This window comes from Myotis myotis, unplaced genomic scaffold (assembly GCF_014108235.1).
Source record: "Myotis myotis isolate mMyoMyo1 unplaced genomic scaffold, mMyoMyo1.p scaffold_m19_p_19, whole genome shotgun sequence".
NCBI lineage: Eukaryota > Metazoa > Chordata > Mammalia > Chiroptera > Vespertilionidae > Myotis > Myotis myotis.
Window position 1 is genome coordinate 31,424,309 of NW_023416323.1, and position 24,789 is coordinate 31,449,097.

At 56.7% G+C, this 24,789-nt stretch overlaps 3 protein-coding genes across 4 annotated transcripts; all 3 read left to right on the top strand.

The window, feature by feature from the left end:
- The first annotated feature begins 1,872 nt into the window (after positions 1 to 1,872).
- Positions 1,873 to 3,780, top strand: CIAO2B (cytosolic iron-sulfur assembly component 2B). Its single transcript, XM_036346725.1, has 5 exons — positions 1,873 to 2,083; positions 2,242 to 2,321; positions 2,588 to 2,713; positions 3,130 to 3,175; positions 3,569 to 3,780. The coding sequence occupies exons 1-5, from the start codon at positions 1,930 to 1,932 to the stop codon at positions 3,664 to 3,666; spliced, it is 504 nt and encodes a 167-aa protein (XP_036202618.1). The 5' UTR covers positions 1,873 to 1,929; the 3' UTR covers positions 3,667 to 3,780.
- Positions 3,781 to 8,533: 4,753 nt separating this feature from the next.
- RRAD (RRAD, Ras related glycolysis inhibitor and calcium channel regulator) lies at positions 8,534 to 11,912 on the top strand. 2 transcript variants are annotated; one of them, XM_036346658.1, is made up of 5 exons: positions 8,534 to 8,804; positions 9,041 to 9,425; positions 10,063 to 10,136; positions 10,267 to 10,443; positions 11,297 to 11,912. In XM_036346658.1, exons 2-5 carry the CDS (start codon positions 9,056 to 9,058, stop codon positions 11,504 to 11,506), a joined length of 831 nt encoding a protein of 276 aa, XP_036202551.1. In that variant the 5' UTR covers positions 8,534 to 8,804; positions 9,041 to 9,055; the 3' UTR covers positions 11,507 to 11,912. The 2 variants fall into 2 exon arrangements, with proteins under 2 accessions (XP_036202551.1, XP_036202550.1); XM_036346657.1 differs by having other exon boundaries at positions 8,549 to 8,804; positions 10,267 to 10,471.
- Positions 11,913 to 15,172: 3,260 nt separating this feature from the next.
- On the top strand, positions 15,173 to 24,447 carry CDH16 (cadherin 16). Its single transcript, XM_036346723.1, has 18 exons — positions 15,173 to 15,320; positions 16,253 to 16,310; positions 16,574 to 16,657; positions 17,046 to 17,201; positions 17,271 to 17,409; positions 17,762 to 17,920; positions 18,741 to 18,937; positions 19,561 to 19,683; positions 19,898 to 20,048; positions 20,294 to 20,521; positions 20,615 to 20,691; positions 20,768 to 20,956; positions 21,059 to 21,300; positions 21,841 to 21,974; positions 22,785 to 23,027; positions 23,192 to 23,299; positions 23,611 to 23,727; positions 24,103 to 24,447. The coding sequence occupies exons 2-18, from the start codon at positions 16,266 to 16,268 to the stop codon at positions 24,198 to 24,200; spliced, it is 2,490 nt and encodes an 829-aa protein (XP_036202616.1). The 5' UTR covers positions 15,173 to 15,320; positions 16,253 to 16,265; the 3' UTR covers positions 24,201 to 24,447.
- The last annotated feature ends 342 nt before the right edge of the window (positions 24,448 to 24,789 follow it).

Here is a 24,789-nt window from a genome sequence, read left to right on the forward strand (position 1 = left end):
CTTTCTACTGGAAGTCCACCACACCACATATGAAGTAGTCTTGTGCCCCAGCAAAACAAAGCAAAACCTAAAAAACTGTGGCTCAGTGGTGGAGCATGGACCTATGAACCACCTCGGAAGGGGCCGCGAGGTTTCTGCAGCCCCTCCCCAATACCAGGAACCAACCCTCTCCTCAAACCTGAGTTCCCTGTTCTTATAATCACAGGCCTGACAAGGGTGCTCCGGGGACGAGAGAGGCTGCAACAAGCCAGAAGGGAAGGGAATAAGCCAGGAACCCAGGAGAGCTTCCTTGAGGAGGTGCATGGTCAACATTTCCGAAATGAGAACGACCTTCCTTCAGGGTGAAGGGAGACATAAGACAAGCATGTCAAACGCCAACAAACATTTTTGCTGCCCAGACAATATAACGGTATGTAAGAAACGTTTTAACAAAAATTTCCTAACTTAACTTTTACAATATCCTGTCATAGATAATAATTAATAACGAACTACAACGTTCGCTAATGACTGTACTATAATTGTGTTGCATTCATTTCCCTTACGCGCTTTATGAGCAGGCGCACCATTTCTGTCCACTAATACTAGCAGCGAATATTTTAGCAGCCGATTGCCATGTCATTAGTGTTGTACTGATTTGTTTGGTGTGCACAACAGGAAATATTTCGCTTTCGGAGAACAAGAAAAACAGGTTTATTTGCATTATGCATATTAATTTGTGCAGTTATTCAGTGTCTGGTAAGTTAATGTTCAAGAAAAAATACTAATTTTATTAAAATGTTCTATTATATTATGTTAACGATTACTTATTTATTTCAGCCCTTTGTATTCAGCATGTCTCTATCGTAAACCGATGTTTCTATGAAAACTGAAGCTTGCCGAAACCGGTTTGGCTCAGTGGATAGAGCGTCGGCCTTCGGACTGAGGGGTCCCGGGTTCGATTCCGGTCAAGGGCATGTATCTGGGTTGCGGGCATATCCACAGTGGGAGACGTGCAGGAGGCAGCTGATCGATGTTCCTCTCTCATCGATGTTTCTGACTCTCTATCTCTCTCCCTTCCTCTCTCTGTAAAAAGTCAATAAAATATATGAAAAAAAAAAAAAAAAGAAAACTGAAGCTTTTGTTGTTTTGCGGCCCACATAACCTTAAACCTTGTTTATTTGGCCCGTGTTAGCCTTTGAGTTTGACATGCTTGACGTAAGAGGAAAGGCAGGGAAGTGTGACCGCCCTCCATCCTAAAATTCCTCCTTGCTTTCAAGGATGTCTCTTGGGTCAGCCTTCAAGGTTTTTCAACCCCTTACTTGTCTGTCCTGGCCTGGCCCCCTCTCTACTCAGCCATGTCAGCCTTTTGAAATGCACAGGAGACCTGGCACTTAACATCCCACCCCCACCCCCTGGCTCTCCCTTCCTCCACCTCCCGCCAAGATCCAGTTCACAGTCATTTATTCATTTAACAAACATTTAAAGAACGCCTTCTCGCCCGCGCTAGGGGCACCCGGCAGGGCACTCCCGGGCCCCAGGTGTAGCGGGGGATGCAGGCGCGTCCCCTGGAGGCTCCGAACGCAGAGAACGGTGCCAGGGGTACAGGCAACTCTGGGCACGCGAGCGCCCGCCGGGCCAAAGGAGCGGCCTTCCCAGAGGAAGTGATGCCTGAGCTACGCCAGGCGGCTTCAGGCCGGTCTTCGGTGTCCCCGAGAACCGGCCTCGGTCCAACACGCTACGGCTGGCACCGCCCAGCGTCGCCTTCTCGGTGCCTTTGCTGGAACCGTCGCGCCTTACCGGGTCCACGTGCAGAGAGCGCGGAGGCCGCGGCCGAGGACAGGCTGGGCTGCGTGTCCCTCGGGCGACGCCGTCGCCCCGCCCCGCCCCTTCCCGGAAGTGCGCCGTTAGAAGCGGAAGTGCGCGCCGACGGCGGCCCCCGGCGGCTCAGCGATGGTGGGCGGCGGCGGCGGCGGCGGCGGCGCGGGGGGCGGCCTCTTGGAGAACGCGAACCCCCTCATCTACGAGCGCTCCGGGGAGCGGCCGGTGACCGCGGGCGAGGAGGACGAGCAGGTCCCGGACAGCATCGACGCGCGCGAGATCTTCGATATCCGCCGCTGCCGGGCGCGGGCGGGTTCGCGGGGGCCGGGGAGGGGGACGAAGTGACGTCCAGTGGTCGGTGGAGCTGTGCCAGGCGCAGGCATTCCCGGCGGAGGGTGTGCAGAGCGGGCAAAGGCGCAGAGGCCCCTTTCCTTCACTGGCCACATCTGATTCGCTCCATCAATGACCCGGAGCATCCGCTGACACTAGAGGAACTGAACGTAGTGGAGCAAGTGCGGGTTCAGGTGAGTCAGCCCAGCGAGCGTCCGAGGGGAGCGACTGGTTCAGGAGTCAGAAAGGTTCACCTGTTCACTAAGCGGCCGCCATTCTCTCAGCTCAGGGACTCCTCAGGGGATCTTGGGGGGTGGGGAGGCGGGAGTTGTTGTGCCTATTTTGTGGGTGAGGACACTGAGGCCCGTAGAAGTCAGGCGACTTGCCCCCAAGCCACAAAGAAAGAAGAGGAACGCTGGGCTGAAAGCGCCAAGACTTCTGACAGCCCACCCCCACCCAGGTGAGCGACCCCGAGAGCACAGTGGCGGTGGCCTTCACCCCCACCATTCCTCACTGCAGCATGGCTACCCTCATTGGCCTGTCCATCAAAGTCAAGCTCCTGCGATCTCTCCCCCAGCGTTTCAAAGTAAGTTGGCACTGCGTGCTGGGGATGGGGTGCAAGTGTAATTATCTGCTACTGAGAACACGCAAAGCAGAAACACGGACCTGGAAGGATCCCAGCTAACAAGGGACGAAACTGCCAGGGACAACAAGAATAAAGGCCCGAGCTGGAAAGTGCCAAAGGGTAGTGAGGAGTGGGGTCGGGAAGGGCAGTAGGGAGCTAAAGATAGGTTTGGAGCAGGGACGGGGCACAGGTAGAATGCTTTTGAGTCAACAGCAGTTGGCCGGCCCTTTGGGGAGAAGGGGAGTGGCTCCGGTGGATTTGGGGTATACTGAAAGGGCCAGAATTCAGAGGCGTGATTATGAAGGTGGTGAATGGGGGAGAGGAAGAAGGGGTAGACAGGTGGTTGAGGGCTCAGGCTCTACCTGTCTCCCTCCCAGATGGACGTGCACATTACGCCAGGGACCCATGCCTCAGAGCATGCAGGTAAGTGTGGGGTGTTGAGGCATTGGCCCCGAAGCTTTCCCCTTGCCCTGGTGGTTTGTGGGGCCAGGGAGGTGCTGGGTGGGTGACTCCTCAGTGGAGGTGGCAGCCTAGACTGAAGCTGGACTGACTAGAGTCTCCTTTGCTTACTGTCCTTGTCCCCCCCCCCCCCCGCCCCCGTTCCTGTCCTCTCCCTCTCCTAACTGCCCAGGACCAGGGGGTGTCAGGCTTTATGGGAGGCAGACTTGAGCAGCGAGGTGGGAGGGGTTCCAGATGTGGGCTCCGGTGGTTGCGGTAGCCTGATTGAGGCATGGGGTCCTGGGAAGGAGATAAGGGGTGGGGGGCTTTGTTGGTGGGGGTATATACACATATTACCACTCCCTCCTTCCCATCCAGTGAATAAGCAACTTGCAGATAAGGAGCGGGTGGCAGCTGCCCTGGAGAACACCCACCTGCTGGAGGTTGTGAACCAGTGCCTGTCGGCCCGCTCCTGAGCCTGGCTTTTTGCCTCCAGCCTCACCCAGGGCTCATGACCTTGTCTTCTTGAATCACTGACAATAAGAAACTCACACTTTGCATTTTGTAATAAACCCTTAATTTATATTCATTTTCCTGTGTGCCTTCGAGTCTTTCATCTTGGTTGGGTTACTTGAGGTTGTGGGAGGGTGGTCATAGTGAGTGCCTATAACAGGGCAGGTCAATGAGATTGAGCTTATTTAAAAAATTTCTCTCGATGGTTTGATTAGGAATAGTTGCAAATATATAAAAAAAATTGGAAAGAGCCCTAGCCGGTTTGGCTCAGTGGATAGAGCATTGGCCTGCTTGCTGAAGGGTCCCAGGTTCGATTGTGATTAAGGGCACATGCCTGGGTTTTGGGATTGATCCCCAGTAGGGGGCGTGCAGGAGGCAGCCAATCAGTGATTCTCGCTCATCATTGATGTTTTGATCTCCCCCTCTCCCTCTCCCTCTCTCAAATCAATAAAAAGATATTAAAAAAAATTGTGCCCTGGCCAGTTTGGCTCAGTGGATAGAACGTTGGCCTGCAGACTGGAGGGTCCTGGGTTCAATTCCAGTCGGCTGCACATGCCCGGGTTGCGGGCTCAATCCCCAGTAGGGGGTTTGCAGGAGGCAGCAGATCAATGGTTCTCTCTCATCGATGTTTCTATCCCTCTCCCTCTCTGAAGTCAATAAAGAAAGTATTATTATCTGGCAAAAAATGAACAATTCCCTAACACCATTTAATATCCTGTCATATGTGAATTTCTCCTCATTCATAGTTGTTTTTTAAATCAGGCTCCAGTCGAGGTTCATGTATTTGCATTTGGTTGTTATCTCTCTTCTTCCCAACCCCCATCTTTTTATCTTCCTTGACACTGACTTTTTTGAAAAGTCCAGGTGAGTTGTCCTGGAGAAGTACCACAGTTTGATTTGTTCCTTTGTCTGCTGTGTTTCCTGTAAACCAGAAGTTGAGTGAGTTCAGGTTTGAGTTAGGTGTGCCTGGCTGAGACTCAGAAGTGACTGTGGGCAGAGACCTCCAGAGACCTCAGCAGGGCGTCTGAGCATTTGGCAAATCTGTTCTCCAGGGCCGGCTGACAACACAGCCTATCCTGGTGGCAACTATACATATACTACCTAGTCGAGCAATTCTTGATCCAAGTTTCTGTAGCAGTTACTACTCTATTATCCCTATTTTGCAGGTGAGATGAACTGCTAGAATAAGTAATTTACTCCCCAAGACCTCTAGGGAGTAAGGAGGAACCTAAGCAGTTTAGCAGTGACAGCTCAGCCGGCAGGGGGCGCTGTTGCCTGAATGGAAGGGCCTGTGCCCACCCCCACCCCAATTCCAGGAGGGCGTGGCTTCCTCCTCTAGAGACACAAGATCTGGCTGCCCAAGCTCAGAGAGGTGAAGCCTCAGTGTCTTCACATGTCATGTGGGGATGGTCATGACAATCACTTGGGACTGGTCTGTGGAGATTTAAAATGGATCTGGGCCCATGTCAGGTGATCTTCCAGGCATTGTTACGCCCCCCCCCCCCCCCCCCCCTACGCCCACACACACACACACACACACACACTTACACAGATGGAGAAGCTCAGTGCTCCAGAGAGGGAGGGTGACCAGCCAGGGTCCCTCAGGCCCCAGGGAGCCTTCCCAACCACCAGTACCTGGCTGTAAGCTTCACCACCTGTATACACACTGACAGCCCTGATCTCTCAAAGGTGTCTGTGGTGTCTGTTCAGACGGGTGTGGAAAGTCATCGGGAAGGCAGGTGTCACTGAGTCATTCCGCTGGCCCTCCTGGCAGCCAGGCCGTGGTGGGCAAGGGATATTAAGCTGATCATGTCACAGCAGTCACATCAGACAGTCCCCTTGTCAGTCTTGACTCATGTGTCTGGCCCCTGGCTGCCTGCATGGACACCATCTGTGAATCCTGGGCTAGTGCCCAGGGAACTTTCTGGAACCCAGGTGCTGTCTGAGGACATGGGTACCGGGTTGGGGGTTGGGGGATGTTTGAGGTTTTAGGTCTCTAAAGCCTTCTACCGGGTGTGTCTGGCTCTTCTGTTTCTGGCCTATGACTTCTCAGGCCTCGGTTACCATGTCTGCAAAATGGAAATGACAAATCATAGCGAAATGAGATTGACCCAGGACTAGATGGCATGTAGAACGTGCCCAGCTATGTGGACTTTTGCTTATCATCATGCCCACAGCACAAGGGTCTGAGGGCACACAGTAGGTACTTAGTAGAAGTCAGTGGAATGAATGAATGAATGAATGAATTGGACTTTAGACAAGAACAGAGGAACTGAGGTGTGGGGGCTGTTGTGTGAGGAGGACTAAAGATACTGAAGCCTAGCCAAGTCCCCCTTGCAGCATTTTGCTACAGAAGGGAGGGAGAAGGATGTGAGGGCCCCACAGAGAAAAGGTGGGTATTGACGGGGAGAGGAGAGGGATCTGCCCCTATCTAGAGAAGATCACTGTTCTGGAGAGAACAGAGCAGAAGCAGGAAAGAAGAAACAGGACAGGGCCCACGGATTCACTCAACCTGCCCTGCCCAACCAAGCATGAAAAAGAAAGTGTTCCTATTGAGACACTACTATATGCCAGACACGTGCCAACTACTTTATTGATATAACAACCCCCTCCAAGACAATATCCCTATTCTACACAGGAGGAAGCAGTCTCAGCCAAGATAAATGGGCAGAGGTGAAACAACTAGTGAGGGACAGAGCTGGGATTTAAAGGTCGGGTTGTTGAGAAAGCTGGGAGGATCAGGAGGTGAGAGTGGAAGTGTCTGAAGGTCATGTCCTGGTCTTGGTTCCTGGGGCTCCTGGCCATACCTAAGCTTGAAGTGAGTGTGTCTGGCCTGTTGGGGAATGCCTGGGGCCTGAGTGGCCCAATGTGGATGCAGTTCCCTTGGCAATGAAGAAACACTGCTGAGGTCAAGAGCTCAGATTACCAGAGGGGAAACCCAGCCCTAATTCCTTGCATGGCTCCCTGCTGGGAAGGGCCACAGATACCACCCCCCCTCTTGCCCACCCTCTGCTGGACATGCAGAAGCTCTTTTCAGTGACATAGTCATGTGAGCAGTGGGGTAGGAGGGGCCATAAGCAGCCCAGCCAGGATTCTGATGGGAAGTGGTTTGCTGGCCCTTGAGACTTGTGTCTGCTGACATGAGCCTTGACCCACAACCCCCTCTTCCCATTAGACCTGGCCCAGGAAGTTAGAGCCAGCATAGGCTTGTCCAGGCCTCCAAGACCCATCAGGCCTTGTGAAGAACACAATTGGATGGGCCACCCTATAGTCCAGCCCTGGCTTATTTTGGGGACCTCAAGAACGAGAGGGGACTGCATGAACCCCCTAACACTTAGCCAGGCCCTCCTCACTCCAGGGCCCTTTCTGATGTTGCCAAGGAAACTGACGCAGCAGCTAGAGAGCCCTACCGGGTCTCCATGACAACCTACAACAGCACACCAGGATCCATCATCTGTGATGTCACCTGAGCCCTGAATGGGTGTTTCCACTCCTGCCACACTTGTTACAACCAAACGTCAGAGTCTTATAGTAGGGCCCTGTCACGAAGCACCTCACAGCCTGCCTGCCCCCAACCCTCACATACCCCAGATATATGAGTAAGGAGGACTAGCTCATGTCCAATTTATAGCTGGGTACCCAGAGACCGGGATGGAGGCAAGACCCAGGAACCCGGAGGGAGAGCCAGGACTAGAAACCAACCCTCCTCATTACATCTCCCCTCTGTGTCCCGGCGGCCACCCTAGGTCTGAAGAAGGGATGAGCTCTGGGCAGTGGTGGCACCAAGTGGTGGCTAAGAGCTCCCCCCACTTCTCCCTGCATCGGCGCTCCTCCTGGATGGGTGTCTGAACCTCCAGGTCTTGCATGTGTCCTGAACAAGCAGGTCCAGACTAGGAATAGGGCGAAGGAGGGAGACATTGGAGGCTCTTAAAGTGGCTGGATCCAGCCCTGATCCAGTTCCTGGTCCAGTTCCACCACTTTCTGCTCCTGCTGGCATCTGACACCTGCCTGCCAGGATTTCCCCAACTTTGGGTAACTTCCAGCCCAGAAACAGAATGACCAGGGCTGGGGCCAGGGCCAGGTATTTTTAGCAGAGTTGCTGGCAGCTGTCTGGAGGGTGCTGGGGGTTGAGGTGGTACTGAGTTCATCCTTTCCCTGCTCTGGGCCTGTGTTCCCTCCCCAGGATTCAAGCTGAAACCTCTAGCTGCCAACACTGCCAGAGGGCCTCCCTTCCCTATCCCCTCCCCCAAGTAGCTCTCAGAGGCCCCCAGGGGTTTATGGGGTGACACTAACCCTCACCCTGAAGGGCAAGCTCATCAGGCAGAAACTTCAACTTCCCGTGGCAGGGAGGAGCGGGAAGAACTTGGTGTTGAGGCTAGAAGTCGGATTGAGGACCCCTAAATTCCAGCTCAGATACGGGACAGTGGGGAGTGGGTGTCAACGGGCAGAGAAGGGTGAAGTCTATCCAGTCTGTAAATGTTCTGCTTGCTTGGGCGACAGGCCAGGGCAGGGCAAGAGGGGGGTGGAGGGGGGTGGTGGTGGTGGTGAATTTACTTTTAAAGGGCCAGACCTAATTCTTCCCCAGAGAGGGGTTGGCACACTTGTTTGGTCCTTGCCCCCAGCCATCACGGCACCCTCCCCGCTACACCTCCTCAGCACCATTCACATCCCCTCCCTACTTCTTCCCCCTTCCTTGCCTCCCACATCTCTCTCTCTTTCTCTCTCTCTTTCTCTCTCTCCCTCTCCTCTCTCTCTCTCTCTCTCTCTCTCTCTCTCTCTCTCTCTCTCTCTCAGACCCGGGCTTTGTCTGCCAGTCTGCCCTGCTCCGCCCTGGCGGGTGGGGCGGGGTCTCGGTGGGTGTGAGGTCCTGGGAGGAGGGTGTGGGATCCCTCCTGGGGAGAGGGGGACAGACACGTCAGCCCCGGCCTCAGCGTGGACGGGGGCGAGCGCGGGGGCGGGCAGAGCTTAAATAGGCTGCTCCCGAGCGCGGACCCAGTGCGGACCGAGAAGCACCGGCTGTGACAACATTGAGTGCGCGAGCCGGGGTCTGCGATCCGAGCGCGGGACCTTGTCCTGACCGTGTCTGTGCGCGAGCGAGGGGGTGAGTGTCCTGGCGGAACGCGGTGGGGGTGGTCGCAGCGTCAGGGCTGCTGATGGGCAAGTCAGGAGGATGGGTCACCAGTCAGGGCGCGTGGACCTCCACGCCCGGGATGGGACTCGGCGGGACGTCGGTTGCGAGCATCTTGCCTGACCCCGGGTCGGGCAGGCGCGCCGGGGTCCAGCCTCCCTCTCTCCATCGCCACCGTGGCTGACGAGGCCGTCCCGATTCTTCCCCAGACGGAGTCCGACGTGATGACTCTGAATGGCGGCGGCAGCGCAGCGGGTGGGAGCCGCGGCGGGTGCCGGGAGCGCGAGCGCCGTCGGGGCAGCACGCCCTGGGGCCCCGCGCCGCCGCTGCACCGCCGAAGCATGCCCGTGGACGAGCGCGACCTGCAGGCGGCGCTGGCTCCCAGTGCGCTGGCCACGGCCGGGGCGGGCCCCCGGACCCAGGGCCGGAGGCTGGACTGGCCTGAGAGCTCCTCGGACTCGCTCAGCTCAGGGGGCAGTGACTCGGATGAGAGTGTTTACAAGGTGCTGCTGCTGGGGGCGCCCGGCGTGGGCAAGAGCGCTCTGGCGCGGATCTTCGGTGGCTTAGAGGACGGGCCTGAAGCAGAGGCCGCAGGTGAGGGGCTGGGACTGTTCAAAGGAGGGGAGATCCCAGGGTTAGGACTCGGGGCTACGGGGCTGGGGACCTAGAATAAAATGGCAAATACCAAGGGATTTGAAGATCCTTTCAGAATCATGCTTCTACCTACCCATTTCACAGGTGGGGAAATTAAGGGAGAAGGGACCCTTGGTAGAAGAAGAAATGCTGAGTGGAAGGCCGGGGGCACACATATGTCTACTCTAGGATGGGGCAAGACAGCCCTTCCTGCCAGATGGACAGGAACACAGCCAGGGGGAGTTTCTAGGAGAGGCGCCTTAGGTGACCGAGGATGTGACTAGCATTATTCTAACTCAGGCCACCGTGGTCAGAACCACCCAGGCAACGGGTGGGCAGGGAGCAGAGGAATTGCTAGCTTGGGGAAGGGGTTTCTAGGTGGGGGTCAGGCACAGCATGCCTTCCCTCTCCACTCCCCCCCCCCCCCCCCCCCCACTTCTGTTGCCACATAACAGCCATCAGTGGACACGAAGGTTGGGAGGGGGGCTCTGGGGAGAGTTGGGGTGTGTGGCCAGAATAGGAAACCTGGCACCTGGGGGTTGGGGGAGGCTTTTGGCAGCCAGCAAATAACCTGACTACTTACTGGTTTCCTGTCTAGGGCACACGTATGATCGCTCCATCATGGTGGATGGAGAAGAGGCATCGCTCATGGTCTATGACATTTGGGAGCAGGTAGGATGCAGGCTGAGACCCGGGGCGGGGTGGGAGGGGTGAGCTGGGGGTAGGGGCCTGCTGGGAGCAACAGTTTGTAGCTGGGGCATGAGGACTGTTGGGTAGATGTGTGTGTGTGTATCTTCTTCAGGATGGGGGCCACTGGCTACCTGGCCACTGCATGGCCATGGGGGATGCATACGTCATCGTCTATTCAGTGACGGACAAGGGTAGCTTCGAGAAGGCCTCAGAGCTGCGGGTCCAGTTGCGGCGGGCGCGGCAGACAGACGACGTGCCCATCATCCTCGTGGGCAACAAGAGCGACCTGGTGCGCTCCCGGGAGGTCTCCTTGGATGGTGAGCGGGGTGGGGGTCAGAAAGGGAGGGAGATCCTGGCTGGGCTGCGGTCCACTCAGGCTTGACTCAGCTTGAGTCCCCGGGGGATCGTCAGTGGCTAAAAATGTTCAGGAAGAAAACTTGGGGGGCGGGGGGAGAAAGAGAGAGCTGCTGTCCTCCCACAGGACTCCCCCAAACCTGAGAGTGCTGGGGAAAGGACCAAATGCACTAGGAGAGGTGGCGGCTGCAGGGTCACCTCAGGGCCCCTCCTCTCCTGTCATCTGTGGCCCTGGCCTGACAGACGAGGAGTGAGGAGAGTGCCTGGAACCAGGCCAGGTCAGAGCCTGGACCCAGGCCTGGGCCAGTCTTGAAGTAGGATTGCCCTGGGGAGGACCCTGCCCTCTTGGGCTGAGTATCCTCTTTTGCGGCCCCCAGAACTGAGCCCCTTAGAGGAACCTCGCAGTGACTTGGTTACATACCCACCATTCCACTGGTCATTCATCACGATATAAAACACTCAGCCATCCAACAAAGTTCTCATTCTCCTGTGTTGACGACTGCGGCACTTCCATTTACGTATCAGACTTCAGATTATTTCAATAGATGAGTCTCCTTTTGTGGGCCTTTCCGAGCTCCTTAAACTCATACACCCAGTTGGGTGACCAGCACTACCTGAGACCCTCCATACAGGGCTGGGGTCTCGGTTTCTGAGGACCCAGGGCTCCACTGTCGCTTACCCGTAGGTTCCTGAGTGGTAGCTGCCATGGGGTGGCCAGGGTTTGAGGGGGCTCCTCACGCCCTCCCCCGCTTTGTTGACTGGTTTGTGCCTGTCCCCACCTCCACCAGAGGGCCGGGCCTGTGCGGTGGTCTTTGACTGCAAGTTTATTGAGACCTCAGCTGCACTGCACCACAACGTCCAGGCGCTGTTCGAGGGCGTCGTGCGCCAGATACGCCTGCGCAGGGACAGCAAAGAGGCCAATGCACGTCGGCAAGCGGGTACCAGGCGGCGAGAGAGCCTTGGCAAGAAGGCGAAGCGCTTCCTGGGCCGCATCGTAGCACGCAACAGCCGCAAGATGGCCTTCCGTGCCAAGTCCAAGTCTTGCCACGACCTCTCGGTGCTCTAGGCCTCAAGGGCACTCCCTGCGTTGTGCAGATCATTGGACAGATTGGTGGGCTGGCCCAGACTCCGGTATCCCCCACCTCATCATGGTCATGGACAGACAGGGCTGCCCAGGGAGGTGGCTTCCACTGGCCGTCGAGGGCTGGGCCCAAAGAGGCGCTTGGGCAGCCCCATGTGTGTCCCAAGCAGCAGCCCGAGCCCAGCTCCTGGGACAGCTCTGTGTGTGGGGAGAGGACGCTGCCTCTCTCTCCACCTGGTGTGCATGCCCTGGAGGGTGGCTGTTCAGTGCGGTGGCTATTTGTTTACAGGCAGATTTTTGTAATAAAGATTATTTCCTGATAATTGGAGGCTGTGGACTCTGTGTTTCCTCCTGGGAGGGGAGGGGCTGCAGGAACAGGCAGGCTTACCAAAGTGTGTGGCCTTGACTATCCTGATGTAGCCAGCTGCGTCAGAGGGGGCAGGTGTGATTGGGGCCTGCTTTGGGGTCCCAGCAGCAGGAGAAGACATGAATCTCTCCCAGGTGTTATCCAGATTCTTTACTAACCGCTGGGGCCTGGCATTGCCCAGTTGGTTGAGGGTTCAATCACTCCACTGTGTGTAAGGGAAACCAAGGCTGCCCGAGGGACCTCACCCTGCCCTAAGTCTCATGGCCGAATAAGAACCCTGGGTTTGGCCCTCCAGCTGGTGTCTCTACCCTGCTCCCTCCACAGGGGCTGGAAATGCATGGGGGGGCGAGGGGGGGGGAGGGATGTGTGGCTGTGGGAGACTTTAGACGCCCTGGCTTGTTAAGGGTGAGGTGAGGAAGGCACATCTATGGGCTTGACTCTGAATAGCTCCCCACCTCCTTGCTGAGGCTGGGTGCCTGAGGGCCCTCACTGTTCCCTCCACTGTGAGTGGCCTGGCCAGAACGTCCCATGCTTATGGTATTGGCAGGAACAGGTCCCTGGAGCCCTCCCAGCCTGGAATGAGAGGCCTTGCATCTGTGTGGGAATGTGTGCATGATCACCGAGAGAAGTGTGCCTGTCCCCGCTCCCCGACCCCCCTCACACCCGGAAAGGAGAGCCCTTATGGGCACAGGTGCCTGCAGTTATGTAGGTCGTTTCACGAACAAGCGCCCCCATTCAGCAATGGCAGATTGGGCACTGAAGTGCTTGCCCGAGGTCACACAGGTAGAAGTGGCTGAATGGGGACTGGCATCTGGAATGGGGTATGCTGGTGTCCAGAGCTTGGAGGCAGCTTGGGGCAAGGCTGGGAGTTTCTGAGAAGGTTCCAGGCCAGAGTCCATACATTCCTTCATTAGTTCAGGTTGTTCATTCCACTGGGAGCCCTCGAAGCCTGGTTAGAGCCCTGATCGCAGTTGTTCAACGGCAGGAGGAGGTCTGAAGGCTGCTCCTCCGTGCATGGGACCTCTGTGACTAACCCACATGCCCCCCCAGGGCAATGTGAACCAGTTCAAAGTTTCTGCTGCTCTCCCCTCCCCCAACATACTTCGAGGCATGTGGAAGGTATGGGTTTCTCAGGCAGGTAAAGGTCTTGAAGCCTGAAGAAGAATCCAGACCTTCCTGCTTCTGCCACTTACTGGATGTGTGACCCTCGGCAAGCCACTCAACCCCTCTGTGCCCCAGTGTGTGACATGGGGATGACGTCCTCTTCAGAATACAATGAGTGGAATAATGAAGTCATGTGCTTAGAGCAGGCACATTGTAGGAGCTTAACCAGGGGTGGGCAAACTTTTTGACTCGAGGGCCACAATGGGTCCTTAAACTGGACTGGAGGGCTGGAACAAAAGCATGGATGGAGTGTTTGTGTGAACTAATATAAATTCAAAGTAAACATCATTACATAAAGGGGTACGGTCTTTTTTTTTTTTTTAGTTTTATTCATTTCAAACGGCCCAAGGGCCGTAGTTTGCCTACGGCTGAGCTTAACACACGCAAGACCCCTCAACATCCCCACACTGCACTGCTCCAGGCTGGGGTGCCTGGGGTGACCCTGAGGCAGGCACACAGCTTGTGACAGGCAAGATTGGGTGCAGTTGAGGGGTCCTGGCCCAGCCTCCAGCTTGAGAGAAATTAACCAGATACACAGTGGGAAGGACTCGGGGGAGACCATGGGAAGCTCTGAGGACAGGAGAGATTAGAGACCTTATGACCTTTCCCACCCTCCCCCCCTTGTTCTGGACTCCCAGGCCGCAGAAGCTTCTCTTGGCTCTGCTTGGCTGCCTCCCTGGGGGAAGGGCCCCTGGACAGCCCTGCAATTCTCTCAAGGTCACCTGAGCTGGCTTGATCTTCTCTTTCCGCGTCAGAGGCACGCGACAGTCTGTTGTCTCAGCCCTTTCAGTGTCCAGGGACTAGTGTGAGCACTTAGGGAGCATCAGGGGATCTCACAGGCCATTGTCCCCTCACCTATTGCCCCACTGGTGGGTGGTCTGGAGCCCTGAACGCCCAGTTCAGGTGGTGCCCTGCTCCTCTCTCCTTCGCGTGCAGCCTCAGCTCCTGGTCTTAGTTCCACAAGACAGCGGGGAGCTGCTGAGGCTGGGCAAGGACGGTCACTGCCGGGTCCCTGCATGCTGGGCGAGACAGACGGTGCAAATCTGGTGTCCTCTCTGCATTGGTAGAGATAGCACACGGCACGGGGTGGGGGTATTCTCAGAGGAGAAGCCTGGACAAACCTGGGAGCGCGGGGCAGGTTTCCCGGAGAAGGGAAGATGAGTTGAGTACCTACGCCTGAGCAGGTGCTCACCAGGCAAACGAAGTGGTGGGGCTAAGTGTCTATGATGTCAAGGTCTCTTTGTTCCAGTAGCTTTGCTTCTACTGCACTTTGTCTGACATGCAGAAGTTAAGTTTTGGTTGGAGTATGTCCCAAGTTTCAAACTGTCACTTTAACAAAAGGAACAGAGTGGGCTAAGGTGGGGCTGCAGGAGGTGCACGAGGGAGAAGTGGGATCGAATCTGAAGCCATAGAAAAAGTAGTTGTCTCTCCGTTTCCGTGGGAGATTGGTTCCAGGACTCCCCAGGATACCCAAACCCAGGGATGCTCAAATCCTTTATATAAATGCTGCAGTATTCGCATATAACCTATGCACATCCTCCCGTATACTTTAAATCATCTCTATCATCTCCAGTATATTTTATAATCATCTGGTAATACCTACACTTATAATACCTAATACTTAAATCATCTTACAAAACCTAACACAATGTAAGTGCTATGTAAATAGTTGTTAGGCTGTATTGTTTAGGGAATAATGAGAAGGAAAAAAGTCTGTACCTGTTTAGTAAGATGTAACCATCGTAGGCCTAACTACACATCAACAACATAATTTCTTTTTTGAATATTTTTGACCTACGGTTTGTGGAATCTGCGGATGGGAAACCCACAGACGGTACTGTCCAGGCCCAGAGGGCTGAGAAGTGCCCACTGGGCTGTGTAGGGGTGGGAGGAGTGCCAGGCCGAAGAGCTCCCCACCTCCTGGGGCTGGCAGTGGCGGATGCTGAGCAGCCCCCAGCTTTCCAAAGTCAATGAATAACCTGGGGGGCTGGGCAAGGCCAGGCCTGCTGCTGTGAGTCCAGTGGTGTTTTCCATTCCTGAGCAAGCGTGGCGGGACCGCCTACCTGCTCAAGTGTACGCCCTGCCTGCTCAAGTGTCTGCCCTGCCCTACTCCACCCAGCCAGGTCCAGCCTGCACTCCTTGGAGAAAAACCTGCTCACCTGGCAGCTGGACCAAGGGAGCCAGCTTTAGGCACCAGCAGGTGAAGGCCTGGGCGTTGGGGGTGGAGGGTGGGCAGGGCTGAGGTGGGGTTGGCGGTGGGGGAAGGAGGAACACTGCCTTGTCCCTCCGCCATCCAGGGAAGATCGGAGTGGCTGTCCATGCTCCGTGTGCCCAGCTCCGTGCTGAGTGCTGGAAAATGCCAAGATGAGGGCAGGGTTTCTCCCCTGAGGGGGCTCCGAGTGTGAAAGATGGCAGTGGAATGAGGAGCAGGCCTGGAGACCCTGAACCAAGAGTCCTCTGTTCCAGGAGGAATTCTCCTTGTGGTTCATTAATCCTCTGTGACCTTGGTCAGGCCCTGTCCTTCAGGCCTTGCCTGCAACATGAGGCAACGGCTGTCATCAGGGTCTTTCCAAACTTGTGTGATTTTTCAGGGCTGCTATGGGGAGGCTAAGGTGGGAAGGAGACAGAGGTCTGGAGATGGAAGTCCCACGGAGATCCTTGTGGGGCAAGAGCCAACAAGCAGGAGGGTGGCTGGGCCTGGGGGCCTTGGTGTGCCTGGCTGAGCGGCTGGACACTACCCTGCCAGCAATGGGGAGCCACCGGCCCTTCTAAGGGGAGGAAGAGGAGGCCAGTCTGTCGCGAGGTCCCTCTGTCTGTGTATTTGGAATAAGCTGAGGCAGGGGACAAGGGTGGTGGCAGTGTCCACGTGGGTGGGCTGGGGAGGGCAGCTTTGAGAGTTGCTGGTACAGCATTGAAAGACAGGGGACAGGAGGAGGCCTGGCTGCCTGCCCCATAGTGATCCGGTAGGAGAAGCTTCATCCGAAGGAGGGACGGTTACAACCCACGGCGCTTGGAAAAGCCAAGGCCTGGAGCGAGTGGGGATGAGGAGAGGAGTACTTTCTAGGGGGAAAGGGGTGGGAAGAGCCTCCTGCCCACCAATCTGGGCTGGATCCTCACTGCCCTGTCCCTCAGGCCCGTCCTGACCATGGTCCCTGCCTGGCTGTGGCTGCTTTGCCTGTCCATCCCCCAGGTGAGTTGAGCCCTGCTCCCCTCCTTCAGATCCTGGCTTTGGGATAGGCACCCTTGCTCCCCACTCCACCTGGACCCGTTACACCTACCATAGATGGTAGTAGTTGGGGGCAGGGGATCAGAGCTGGCTATCGGGATCATGAGGGTGGATGCGCTCAGGTATGGCCAGGTCCAGGGAAGGGGCAGAAATTCCCCTCCCTGTGAGGTCCCCAGTGCCACGGCAGGAAGATAGAGCCTGGTGACAAGGTGAGAATCCTCCCACAGGCTCTCCCCGAGGCCCAGCCTGCAGAGCTGCATGTGGAAGTCCCAGAAAACTATGGTGGAAATTTCCCTTTGTACCTGACCAAGGTGAGCTTGATCAAGGTGTACCTGACCAAGGTGGGCTGCCCTCCCCAAATCCTGCTTGCTTTCCTGACCTCCAGCACTCCTTTCCCTTCTTGCTCTGGCTTACTTTTAAACCCTGCTCTCTCGAGAATATGCAATATAGCGTGTATGACTAGCAAGATTTTAATTCCAGAAGAAAGTAGATCTTTAAGTTAAAGAGTGAAGTATTGGAAGAAGAGTTTCAGGCTTTAGAGAGAAGGGCAGGGAGTATTAGGGAGTATCAGGTACAGGACTGAATCTCAGTCCTGTTACTGGCTGTGTGACCTCTCCAAGCCTCAGTTTCCCCACCTATAAAATGGGGCCATCCCCCAGGCCTGGCCTCCACCCTTTCACCTCTGTTCTCCCCCACCAGCTGCCACTACCCCGTGGGGAGCCTGGGGGCAAGATTGTGCTGTTAGGAAACTCAGGCATGGCCACTGAGAGCCCCTTTGCTGTGGATCCCGAGTCCGGCTTCCTGAAGGTGACCAGAGCCCTGGACCGAGAGGAACAGCCAGAGTACCAGCTACAGGTAAGGCTGGGTCAGGTGTAGGGGGGAGCAGTGAAAGCAGGGCGGGGCACTAACTACCCTCCCCTGCAGGTCGTCCTGGAGACTGACGATGGACGTGTCTTGTGGGGCCCACAGCCTGTGCTTGTGCATGTGAAGGATGAAAACGATCAGGTGCCCCATTTCTCCCAGGCAATCTACAACGTTCGGCTGAGCCAGGGCACCAGGCCTGGTGAGTGGTCAGGGAAGCCAGCTCACAGCAAGGTCAGGTGAGCATTGATGGGAGAGCAGAGAGTAAAGAGATGGCCAGAGGCAGCATACGAACAGGGTAGCTATGGTCCAAGCTGACTTCTCCCATTTCTGTCCCATCCTGCACTCCTCTATCCCACTGAGGGTCCTCAGGTGAGTCCCATCCACATTGGCCTCAGTTTGCTCATCTGTGAAGTGGGGTAAAAAGCTGTGGCTTACCTTAAGTCCTGATGTGATGATGGATAAAGAAGGAAGGACCAGGAAGAGATAGGGAGGCGTGGGAGACTCTCCCATCCTCCATATCCCTTATGGTTTGCCCTCTCCATACATACCAGGCATTCCCTTCCTCTTCCTTGAGGCTTCGGATGAGGATGAGCCAGGAACAGCCAACTCAGATCTCCGATTCCATATCCTGAACCAGGCCCCAGCTCAGCCTTTCCCAGACATGTTCCAGCTGGAGCCTCAGCTGGGGGCTCTGGCCCTCAGCCCTAAGGGTAAGCCTCAGCTGGGTGTGATGGGGAGGGAGATTTGGGGACAGCTGGGGAAGGACGGGTTGGAGCTTGAGAAATAAAGGAGGAGGAAAGAACATTCTAGATAGAGAGTTTCAAGGCAAAAGGCCATGCTTGAACCATGTATGGGAGCAGGATCAGGCATGGAGAGTTAAGAAATGGTATGGATGGAGTGCCTCAGCCTTACGCTCTGGAGACCAGGGCCTGAGGGACAAAGATAAGAGAGACCTGAGGGGGTGTAGCCTAGGACATTGCTCAGAATGACAGCAAGAGAGACCTACACCTTGGAGTTCAGACCAAAGGCATGGGCGGGGGATAGGAAGAAAATCCAATCATATGCCCACCCACCCGGCCACCCATTCACTCATCTATCACTTAACCACATATGCAGTCCATTCATCCAAACATCCATCCAAACAAACTCATCCACACATCCAAACCCCCATCCATCTTACTGCTCCCCAAACTCCAATCCATTCACCCACCTAGTCAACCATCCATTCATCCAACTGGTCATCTACTCATCTCCTCATTCACCCGTGTACTCTTCCCACGTCTGTCCTAGTGATCCACCCATCCAGGCCATCAGTCTTTCATTGTGTGGATAGATATGGAAGTGACTTTGCAACTTCAGGTCCTGGTTGGATGCTCACAATAGTGCTAAAAGCCCTTCTCATCCCTTGGCCAAGAGAGTATCCTGAACATGTGCCATATGTTTGGCTTTGTGTTTGGTACCTTGCTGAGAAGGTGCCCTGAAGCCCTGCTCCCTAGCCCCCTGCTCAGCTGACCACCCTTTCTCTTCTAGGGAGCGCCAGTCTAGACCAGGCTCTAGAGGGACCCTACCAGCTGTTGGTACAGGTGAAGGATATGGGTGACCAGGCCTCAGGTCACCAGGCCACAGCTACTGTAAATATCTCCATAGTAGAGAGCACCTGGATGCCCCTAGAGCCTATCCACCTGGCAGAAAATCTCAAAGTTCCATACCCACATCATATTTCCCAGGTGAGCAAAAGGTCATCAGTGGCGGAAGTAGGCCCATGGATGGTGCAGCTGGACCTGAGTCTCATGGAGGTTTTGGGGGTGGGTCGGGGGCCCAGCTCGACCCCACATCCACTCCTACCTGTGCTCTTCCCTCCACTATCCCCATCAGTTCTCATTCGAGGCCCTGGGGACCAGACCCACAGCCCTTCAACTGCTATCCTCTGGCAGGTGTGGCTCTGTGCTGTGATGTCCTGAGCTTGCCTCAGGCTTCCTCAGGGAGAACAGCTGCCACCCCCCTGCTGTGCCCTACTGCCCTGGGGATTGTCACTCAGGCCAGGAATGTCTCAGGCCTCCTCGAGGAATGCCCTCGGGTCAGGCACGGCCTGAGGGAAGAGAATCAAACAACCTGGTTGTTCAGGCACTTTGGGCAGGGTCCAGGCTTGGACCAGTGCAAAGCCACCATGGGACAGCCACAACCACAAGTGCCCCAAGCAGAAGCGCCCTACCTGGATTCAGGAGTGACAGCCATTTGCCTGGGATCACACAGTAATTGGGTCACACAGGAATAGTTGGAAAATAAGGGCTGACCCAGGCTGTTCCTGCCTCTCATCCTGGGGGGTCCTCATTCTGTGTCTCCCTCCCAGGTACACTGGAGTGGTGAGGATGTGCATTATCACCTGGAGAGCCAGCCCCCTGGACCCTTTGATGTGGATACAAAAGGGAAACTCTACGTGACCATGGAGCTGGACCGAGAATCCCAGGCTGAGGTGAGGTGAGGTGAGGGGGAAGCCAGGAGGGCAGGCTAAGGGGTGCTTGGTCATGGTCTGGTTGGCTTCTGGGGGTGTCACATCCCCCACAGGCACTGAGGCAGTGACAGAGCACCCCGGAGAGCTGGAGCTGGCCATCAGAAGGGAACCCAGACCCAGGCCAGGCTGGAGCTGCCCTTGGCTTTCCACTGAAGCCCCCCACTGCCCACTGCAGTACCTGCTCCAGGTGCGGGCTCAGAACACCCATGGAGAGGACTACACAGAACCTCTGAAGCTGCTGGTGGTGGTGATGGATGAGAATGACAACGCGCCTGCTTGCCCCCCACGTGGCCCCCCAATCCGCATCCCTGAGCTCAGTCCCGCAGGTGGGATATAGGCCTTGTCAGGGGCTGGAGGAGGGGTGAAGTCTCTATGAACCATCCCATCATGCTCTTCTTTGGGATGGGGCCAGCCTTAATGACCTCCACAACACACACACACACACACACACACACACACACACACACACACACACACGAGCTCAGGTTCGGTCCAGCACAAAAGAGGAATGGGTGAAGGAAGGCCTCCAGGCTGGGCCCTGGCCCCACCCATGTGGGTGCTGTCTTTGCAGGCACTGAGGTGACTAGGCTGCTGGCAGAGGACATGGATGCCCCCGGTTCCCCCAATTCCCATGTTGTGTATCGGCTGCTGAGCCCTGAGCCTGAGGAGGGAACAGAGGGGAGAGCCTTCGAGCTAGACTCTGCCTCAGGCAGTGTGACACTGGGGGCTCGCCCCCTCCATGCTGGCCAGGACATCCCTCTTCAGGTACTAGCGGTTGACCTAGGAGGAGCAGAGGGAGGTAAGTGCTCAGGTAGTGACCCTGATGATGACCCAGGCTCCTGCCCACTTTGTTCCTATCCTGGCCTCCCCAACATGCCCTCCCCTGCCTCAGGTCTCAGCAGCACGTGTGAGGTCACTGTCACCATCACGGACATCAATGACCATGCTCCAGAGTTCACCCCTTCCCAGGTAAGCAGGAGCAGGGGAGGAGACCTCGGGGAGGCGCTGATGGGGGGGAACTCATGGCCCATCCAAATGTCTCTAGATTGAGCCCATCAGCCTCCCTGAGGACACAGAGCCTGGGACTCTGGTGGCCACACTCCTGGCTACTGATGGTGACCTTGAGCCTGCCTTTCGCCACATGGACTTTGCCATTGAGGCAGGGGATGTGGACGGGGCCTTCGGCCTGAAATGGGAGCCCGATTCTGGTCATGTCCAGCTACTCCTTCTCAAGGTAAAGGGCTTGGGGTCGGGAAAGGGCACACACATACACAAATGCATGCATAAGTGAGCCACACCCCAGCCCACACAGTGACGCAGGCCCCACTGGTTCCAGAACCTCAGCTATGAGGCAGTTCCAAGTTACCAGCTGGTGGTGGTGGTGCGGAGCGAGGCAGAGCTGGTGGGGCCAGGCCCGGGCCCTGGAGCCACAGCCACAGTGACAGTGCTGGTGGAGAAGGTGGTGCCACCCCCCAAGTTGGACCAGGAGAGCTATGAGGCCAGCGTCCCAGTCAGCACCCCGGCCGGCTCCCTCCTGCTGACCATCCAGCCCTCAGACCCCATGAGCAGTCCCCTCAGGTGAGTCAGAAGCGCAGCCCCTTCCCTGGGCTGGACCCTCCCTGCTCCCCAGGGCCTCAGAGGCAACTCACATTACCTATGCAAAATTCCTCAGACCTGGCTACTGCCAAGGTTGTGGCTCCGTGGGGAGGATCAGGGCTGCATGAGCTGGACAGGACACGAAGAGGGGTATTTGGACCCCATGAGAGCTCAGACGGTGCCTCCTCATGCTGTTGGACTGGGCCTTCTCCATCATCCTCGTCCAGTCTTCTGCCCAACCCTGGTCCCTTCGTGGGATAACCTGGGACTAGTGGAGTTGAGTTAAGCACCCCCAGGCTCTGAGAGTCCCTCTCCTACCAACAATATCTGTGGTTCAAGCCCTGCCCCCCAATAAGTCCCTGAAGCTGGAGAGAGAGACTAGGTACCCCAGGGAACTGCTGCCACCCCCAAGTCACAGAGAGGGTATGGAACTTGAACAGGTCACACGGTCCTGGAGGTCTCTGAGCAAGACCCCATATATGATCCCAGTGCCTCCCCACCCCCATCTTCTCTGGGCCTCAGGTTCTCCCTGGTCAATGACTCAGAGGGCTGGCTCTGCATCAAGGAGGTCTCCGGGGAGGTGCACACGGCCCGGCCCTTGCAGGGTGCCCGGCCCGGGGACATGTACACAGTGCTTGTGGAGGCCCAGGATGCAGGTATGGACAGGCAGTGGTGGGGCCTCTGGGAAGGATACAAGCCTCAGACAGACAGACGGATAGGCAGGACAGAACTGCCTCCCTGGGGCCCTTGCTGGCATATACTCTGCCCCACACAGGAGGGCGGGGTGGGGGCTGGGTCCAGTGTCCCTCTCTGAGAACGCTTGGCCTCTGCCTCCCGCTCATACCACCCTTTTGCTATCCCCCTAACCCTGTCCCTTATCCCCTGAGGGCTTCTCAGGCATATTGGCTTCAGACGCAGGCTGGGAGCAGAGGGTGAGGGGCTGGGCAGATGGAAGGAGGACGGGGGCTCTCCTGGGGCAGGTGTGCCAAGAGATAAGCCTGAATGGGGCACTGAGGCCAGGTGAGGAGGACTCTGAGTGACGCTGTGGCAGGATGAAGAGCTGGTCCGGGGGCAGGTAAGTCAGGGAGGCCGGCATTAGCTCTGTGCTGGGCTGCCCTGTGGTGCAGCACAGAACCAGGAGGGGTGGCTCCTCTCCAGCCAGGGCATCTCCATGTTGCTGTGCCCTGGCACCAGCAGTGGGACTGGTGGTTAGTGGGGAGTGAGGACAAGCTTGGCTTCCAGAAAAGCACAAAAAGAAAGGCGTGGCCGCTGTTTGGATAGAGACTCGAGTGCAGTACATTGTGAGGAAGAGACCGGTGCGGGATGATGATGGGGATGGAGAGGAGGGGGTGGAATGGGGGGAGGGACTGTGGCAGGGGAATCAGCAGGGTGAGTCTGATGGGGACTCCGGACTCAACCCCACCGCCACAAGGCCCCGGGCCAGCTCAGCACTGCCTCCTCTGCAGGTGAGCCCACACTGAGGACCGCTGTGACCCTCGTGATCCACTTCCTGAAGGCCGCTTCTGCCTCAGCCCCAACTCTGCCCCTTGTGCCCACCCGACACCTCTGCACCCCCCGCAAGAACCATGGTGTGGTTGTCAGCGGAGCCAGTGAGGACACTGACCTGGCTGATGGGCACGGTCCCTACAATTTTGCCCTTGGTCCCAACCCCACGGTGCAGCGGGACTGGCGCATCCAGGCTCTCAATGGTGTGTGGTGGGGGAGGGGGGGACGCTGTGGCCCAGGCAGGGAGGGGGTGGCACTTGAAGTAAGATGCCCTTCCACTGTGGGGCTGGGGCGGGGCTTAGGGGGAGCAGCCTCCAGAGGGTCTGGGCAGGCTAGTGATTCTAATCACTGTTTATGGTTCCAACAGGTTCCCATGCCTACCTCACCTTGGCCCTGCACTGGGTGGAGCCACGTGAATACTCTGTCCCTGTAGTTGTCAGCCACAATAACCGGATGTGGCAGCTCCAGGTCCGAGGTGAGGCCAGGGCTCTGATGAAGCCTGCAATTCCGGAAGGAACTCCCAGATGCAGGGGGAGAGGCTGGGTACACATGTTTGCAGGCTCACCCGGGCAGCATATACCTGGGCACACCTGCACATCTGTGGCTGGGCATACAGACTCCTGCATGCAGGCACACGCACAGAGGAGCATGCATGCTCCCCACACGCGAATACATACATGTCCACAAAAACACACATACCAGCCAGCTGGGCCAGGCTGGGAGCTCCAAACAGCCGGGGAGACCCTACTACCACCACTTTTAACCCTCCTCCCTGCCTCCCCGCAGTGATCGTGTGCCGATGCAATGTGGAGGGGCAGTGCATGCGCAAGGTGGGCCGCATGAAGGGCATGCCCACGAAGCTGTCGGCAGTGGGCATCCTCGGGGGCACCCTGTTAGCAATAGGTAATGGGGGCGCTGGGCTCCTGCAGGGAGGAGGGTGATGGATGGTCGGAGCCACCGCCTCCAGATAAACAGTGTCTGTGTCCCCCTGGTGCTCTGCGTGCTGGAGAAATCCCCCCAACTCTCCTAGTCATTATGCTTTTGCCTCCTGTTATCACCTCACCACTGTCATCATGGAGAACAGCATTTACTGCTGCACTGTTACACAGTGACTGTGTGTCGGGCCCTTTGCCAAGCATAGCATTGTCACATTGAATCATTCCCTGGCTGGGAAATGCTGGTCCTCATTAAGCCAGTACTAATAGCAGGGAGTCCCTAGCGATGGACAAGTCCCATGGCCCCTCCTGAAGGCTGATCCATCCCGCTTGGGCCCCTCAGGCATCTTCCTCGTCCTCATCTTCACCCACTTGACCCTGGCGAGGAAGAAGGACCTGGATCAGCCAGCGGACAGTGTGCCCCTGAAGGCGGCGGTCTGAATGGTCCAGGCAGTCCCAGCTGGGAGGTTGGCCTCTGACTCCATCTGGATCTACTGGGAGAGGGCCCAGCACCACAGCTCCGCGGGGCCAGGTCAGAGCAGGAGCCCTTCACCTGCCCTGGGGTGGAGGCAACATCACCAGACGTGTCTGTACACTGACTTTGTGGGCTGCCCGTGGGAGCGCTCCGAATGGCGGCATGTTTGTCCAATAATAAAGCTTCAGGGAACTGGGCATGGGCCCTAGGGGACACATGAGTCCAGGTGTCCGTGTGTGTGTGTGTCACCTGTGTCCACCTGCCCCATATCCTGCTGTTCAGAAAGGGTCTGGGGGCTCCCTCTTGGGAAAGTCGCAGTGGTGAGATCTTGAAAAGGTGGATCATTTTCACGGGCATTTGGAGACCACTGGCTGCAGACCCTGGATGGATCAACTCCATCCTGGTGATGGTTGGGAAGGGAGTCCTTGTGAGTATCATTTCTGGGTCTTCCTGGATACCATCTCTGCTACAAGGGGGCACCGTGCAAGTCCATGTCTTGTGCTCATGTGCGAGCGCACTCATGTCCCTGTGCATGTGTCACCTGCACACAGCGGT

What these genes read in the sequence shown, in the direction of transcription:
- CIAO2B (XM_036346725.1), top strand. Translation starts at nt 1,930, where the DNA reads ATGGTGGGCGGCGGCGGCGGCGGCGGCGGCGCGGGGGGCGGCCTCTTG. An exon ending in CTCTCCCCCAGCGTTTCAAA is followed by an intron (nt 2,714 to 3,129) that starts GTAAGTTGGCAC and finishes TCTCCCTCCCAG; the next exon opens with ATGGACGTGCACATTACGCC. An exon ending in CCATGCCTCAGAGCATGCAG is followed by an intron (nt 3,176 to 3,568) that starts GTAAGTGTGGGG and finishes CTTCCCATCCAG; the next exon opens with TGAATAAGCAACTTGCAGAT.
- RRAD (XM_036346657.1), top strand. Translation starts at nt 9,056, where the DNA reads ATGACTCTGAATGGCGGCGGCAGCGCAGCGGGTGGGAGCCGCGGCGGG. An exon ending in GCCTGAAGCAGAGGCCGCAG is followed by an intron (nt 9,426 to 10,062) that starts GTGAGGGGCTGG and finishes TTTCCTGTCTAG; the next exon opens with GGCACACGTATGATCGCTCC. An exon ending in TCTATGACATTTGGGAGCAG is followed by an intron (nt 10,137 to 10,266) that starts GTAGGATGCAGG and finishes TATCTTCTTCAG; the next exon opens with GATGGGGGCCACTGGCTACC.
- CDH16 (XM_036346723.1), top strand. Translation starts at nt 16,266, where the DNA reads ATGGTCCCTGCCTGGCTGTGGCTGCTTTGCCTGTCCATCCCCCAG. An exon ending in TCCCTTTGTACCTGACCAAG is followed by an intron (nt 16,658 to 17,045) that starts GTGAGCTTGATC and finishes CTCCCCCACCAG; the next exon opens with CTGCCACTACCCCGTGGGGA. An exon ending in ACCGAGAATCCCAGGCTGAG is followed by an intron (nt 19,684 to 19,897) that starts GTGAGGTGAGGT and finishes TGCCCACTGCAG; the next exon opens with TACCTGCTCCAGGTGCGGGC.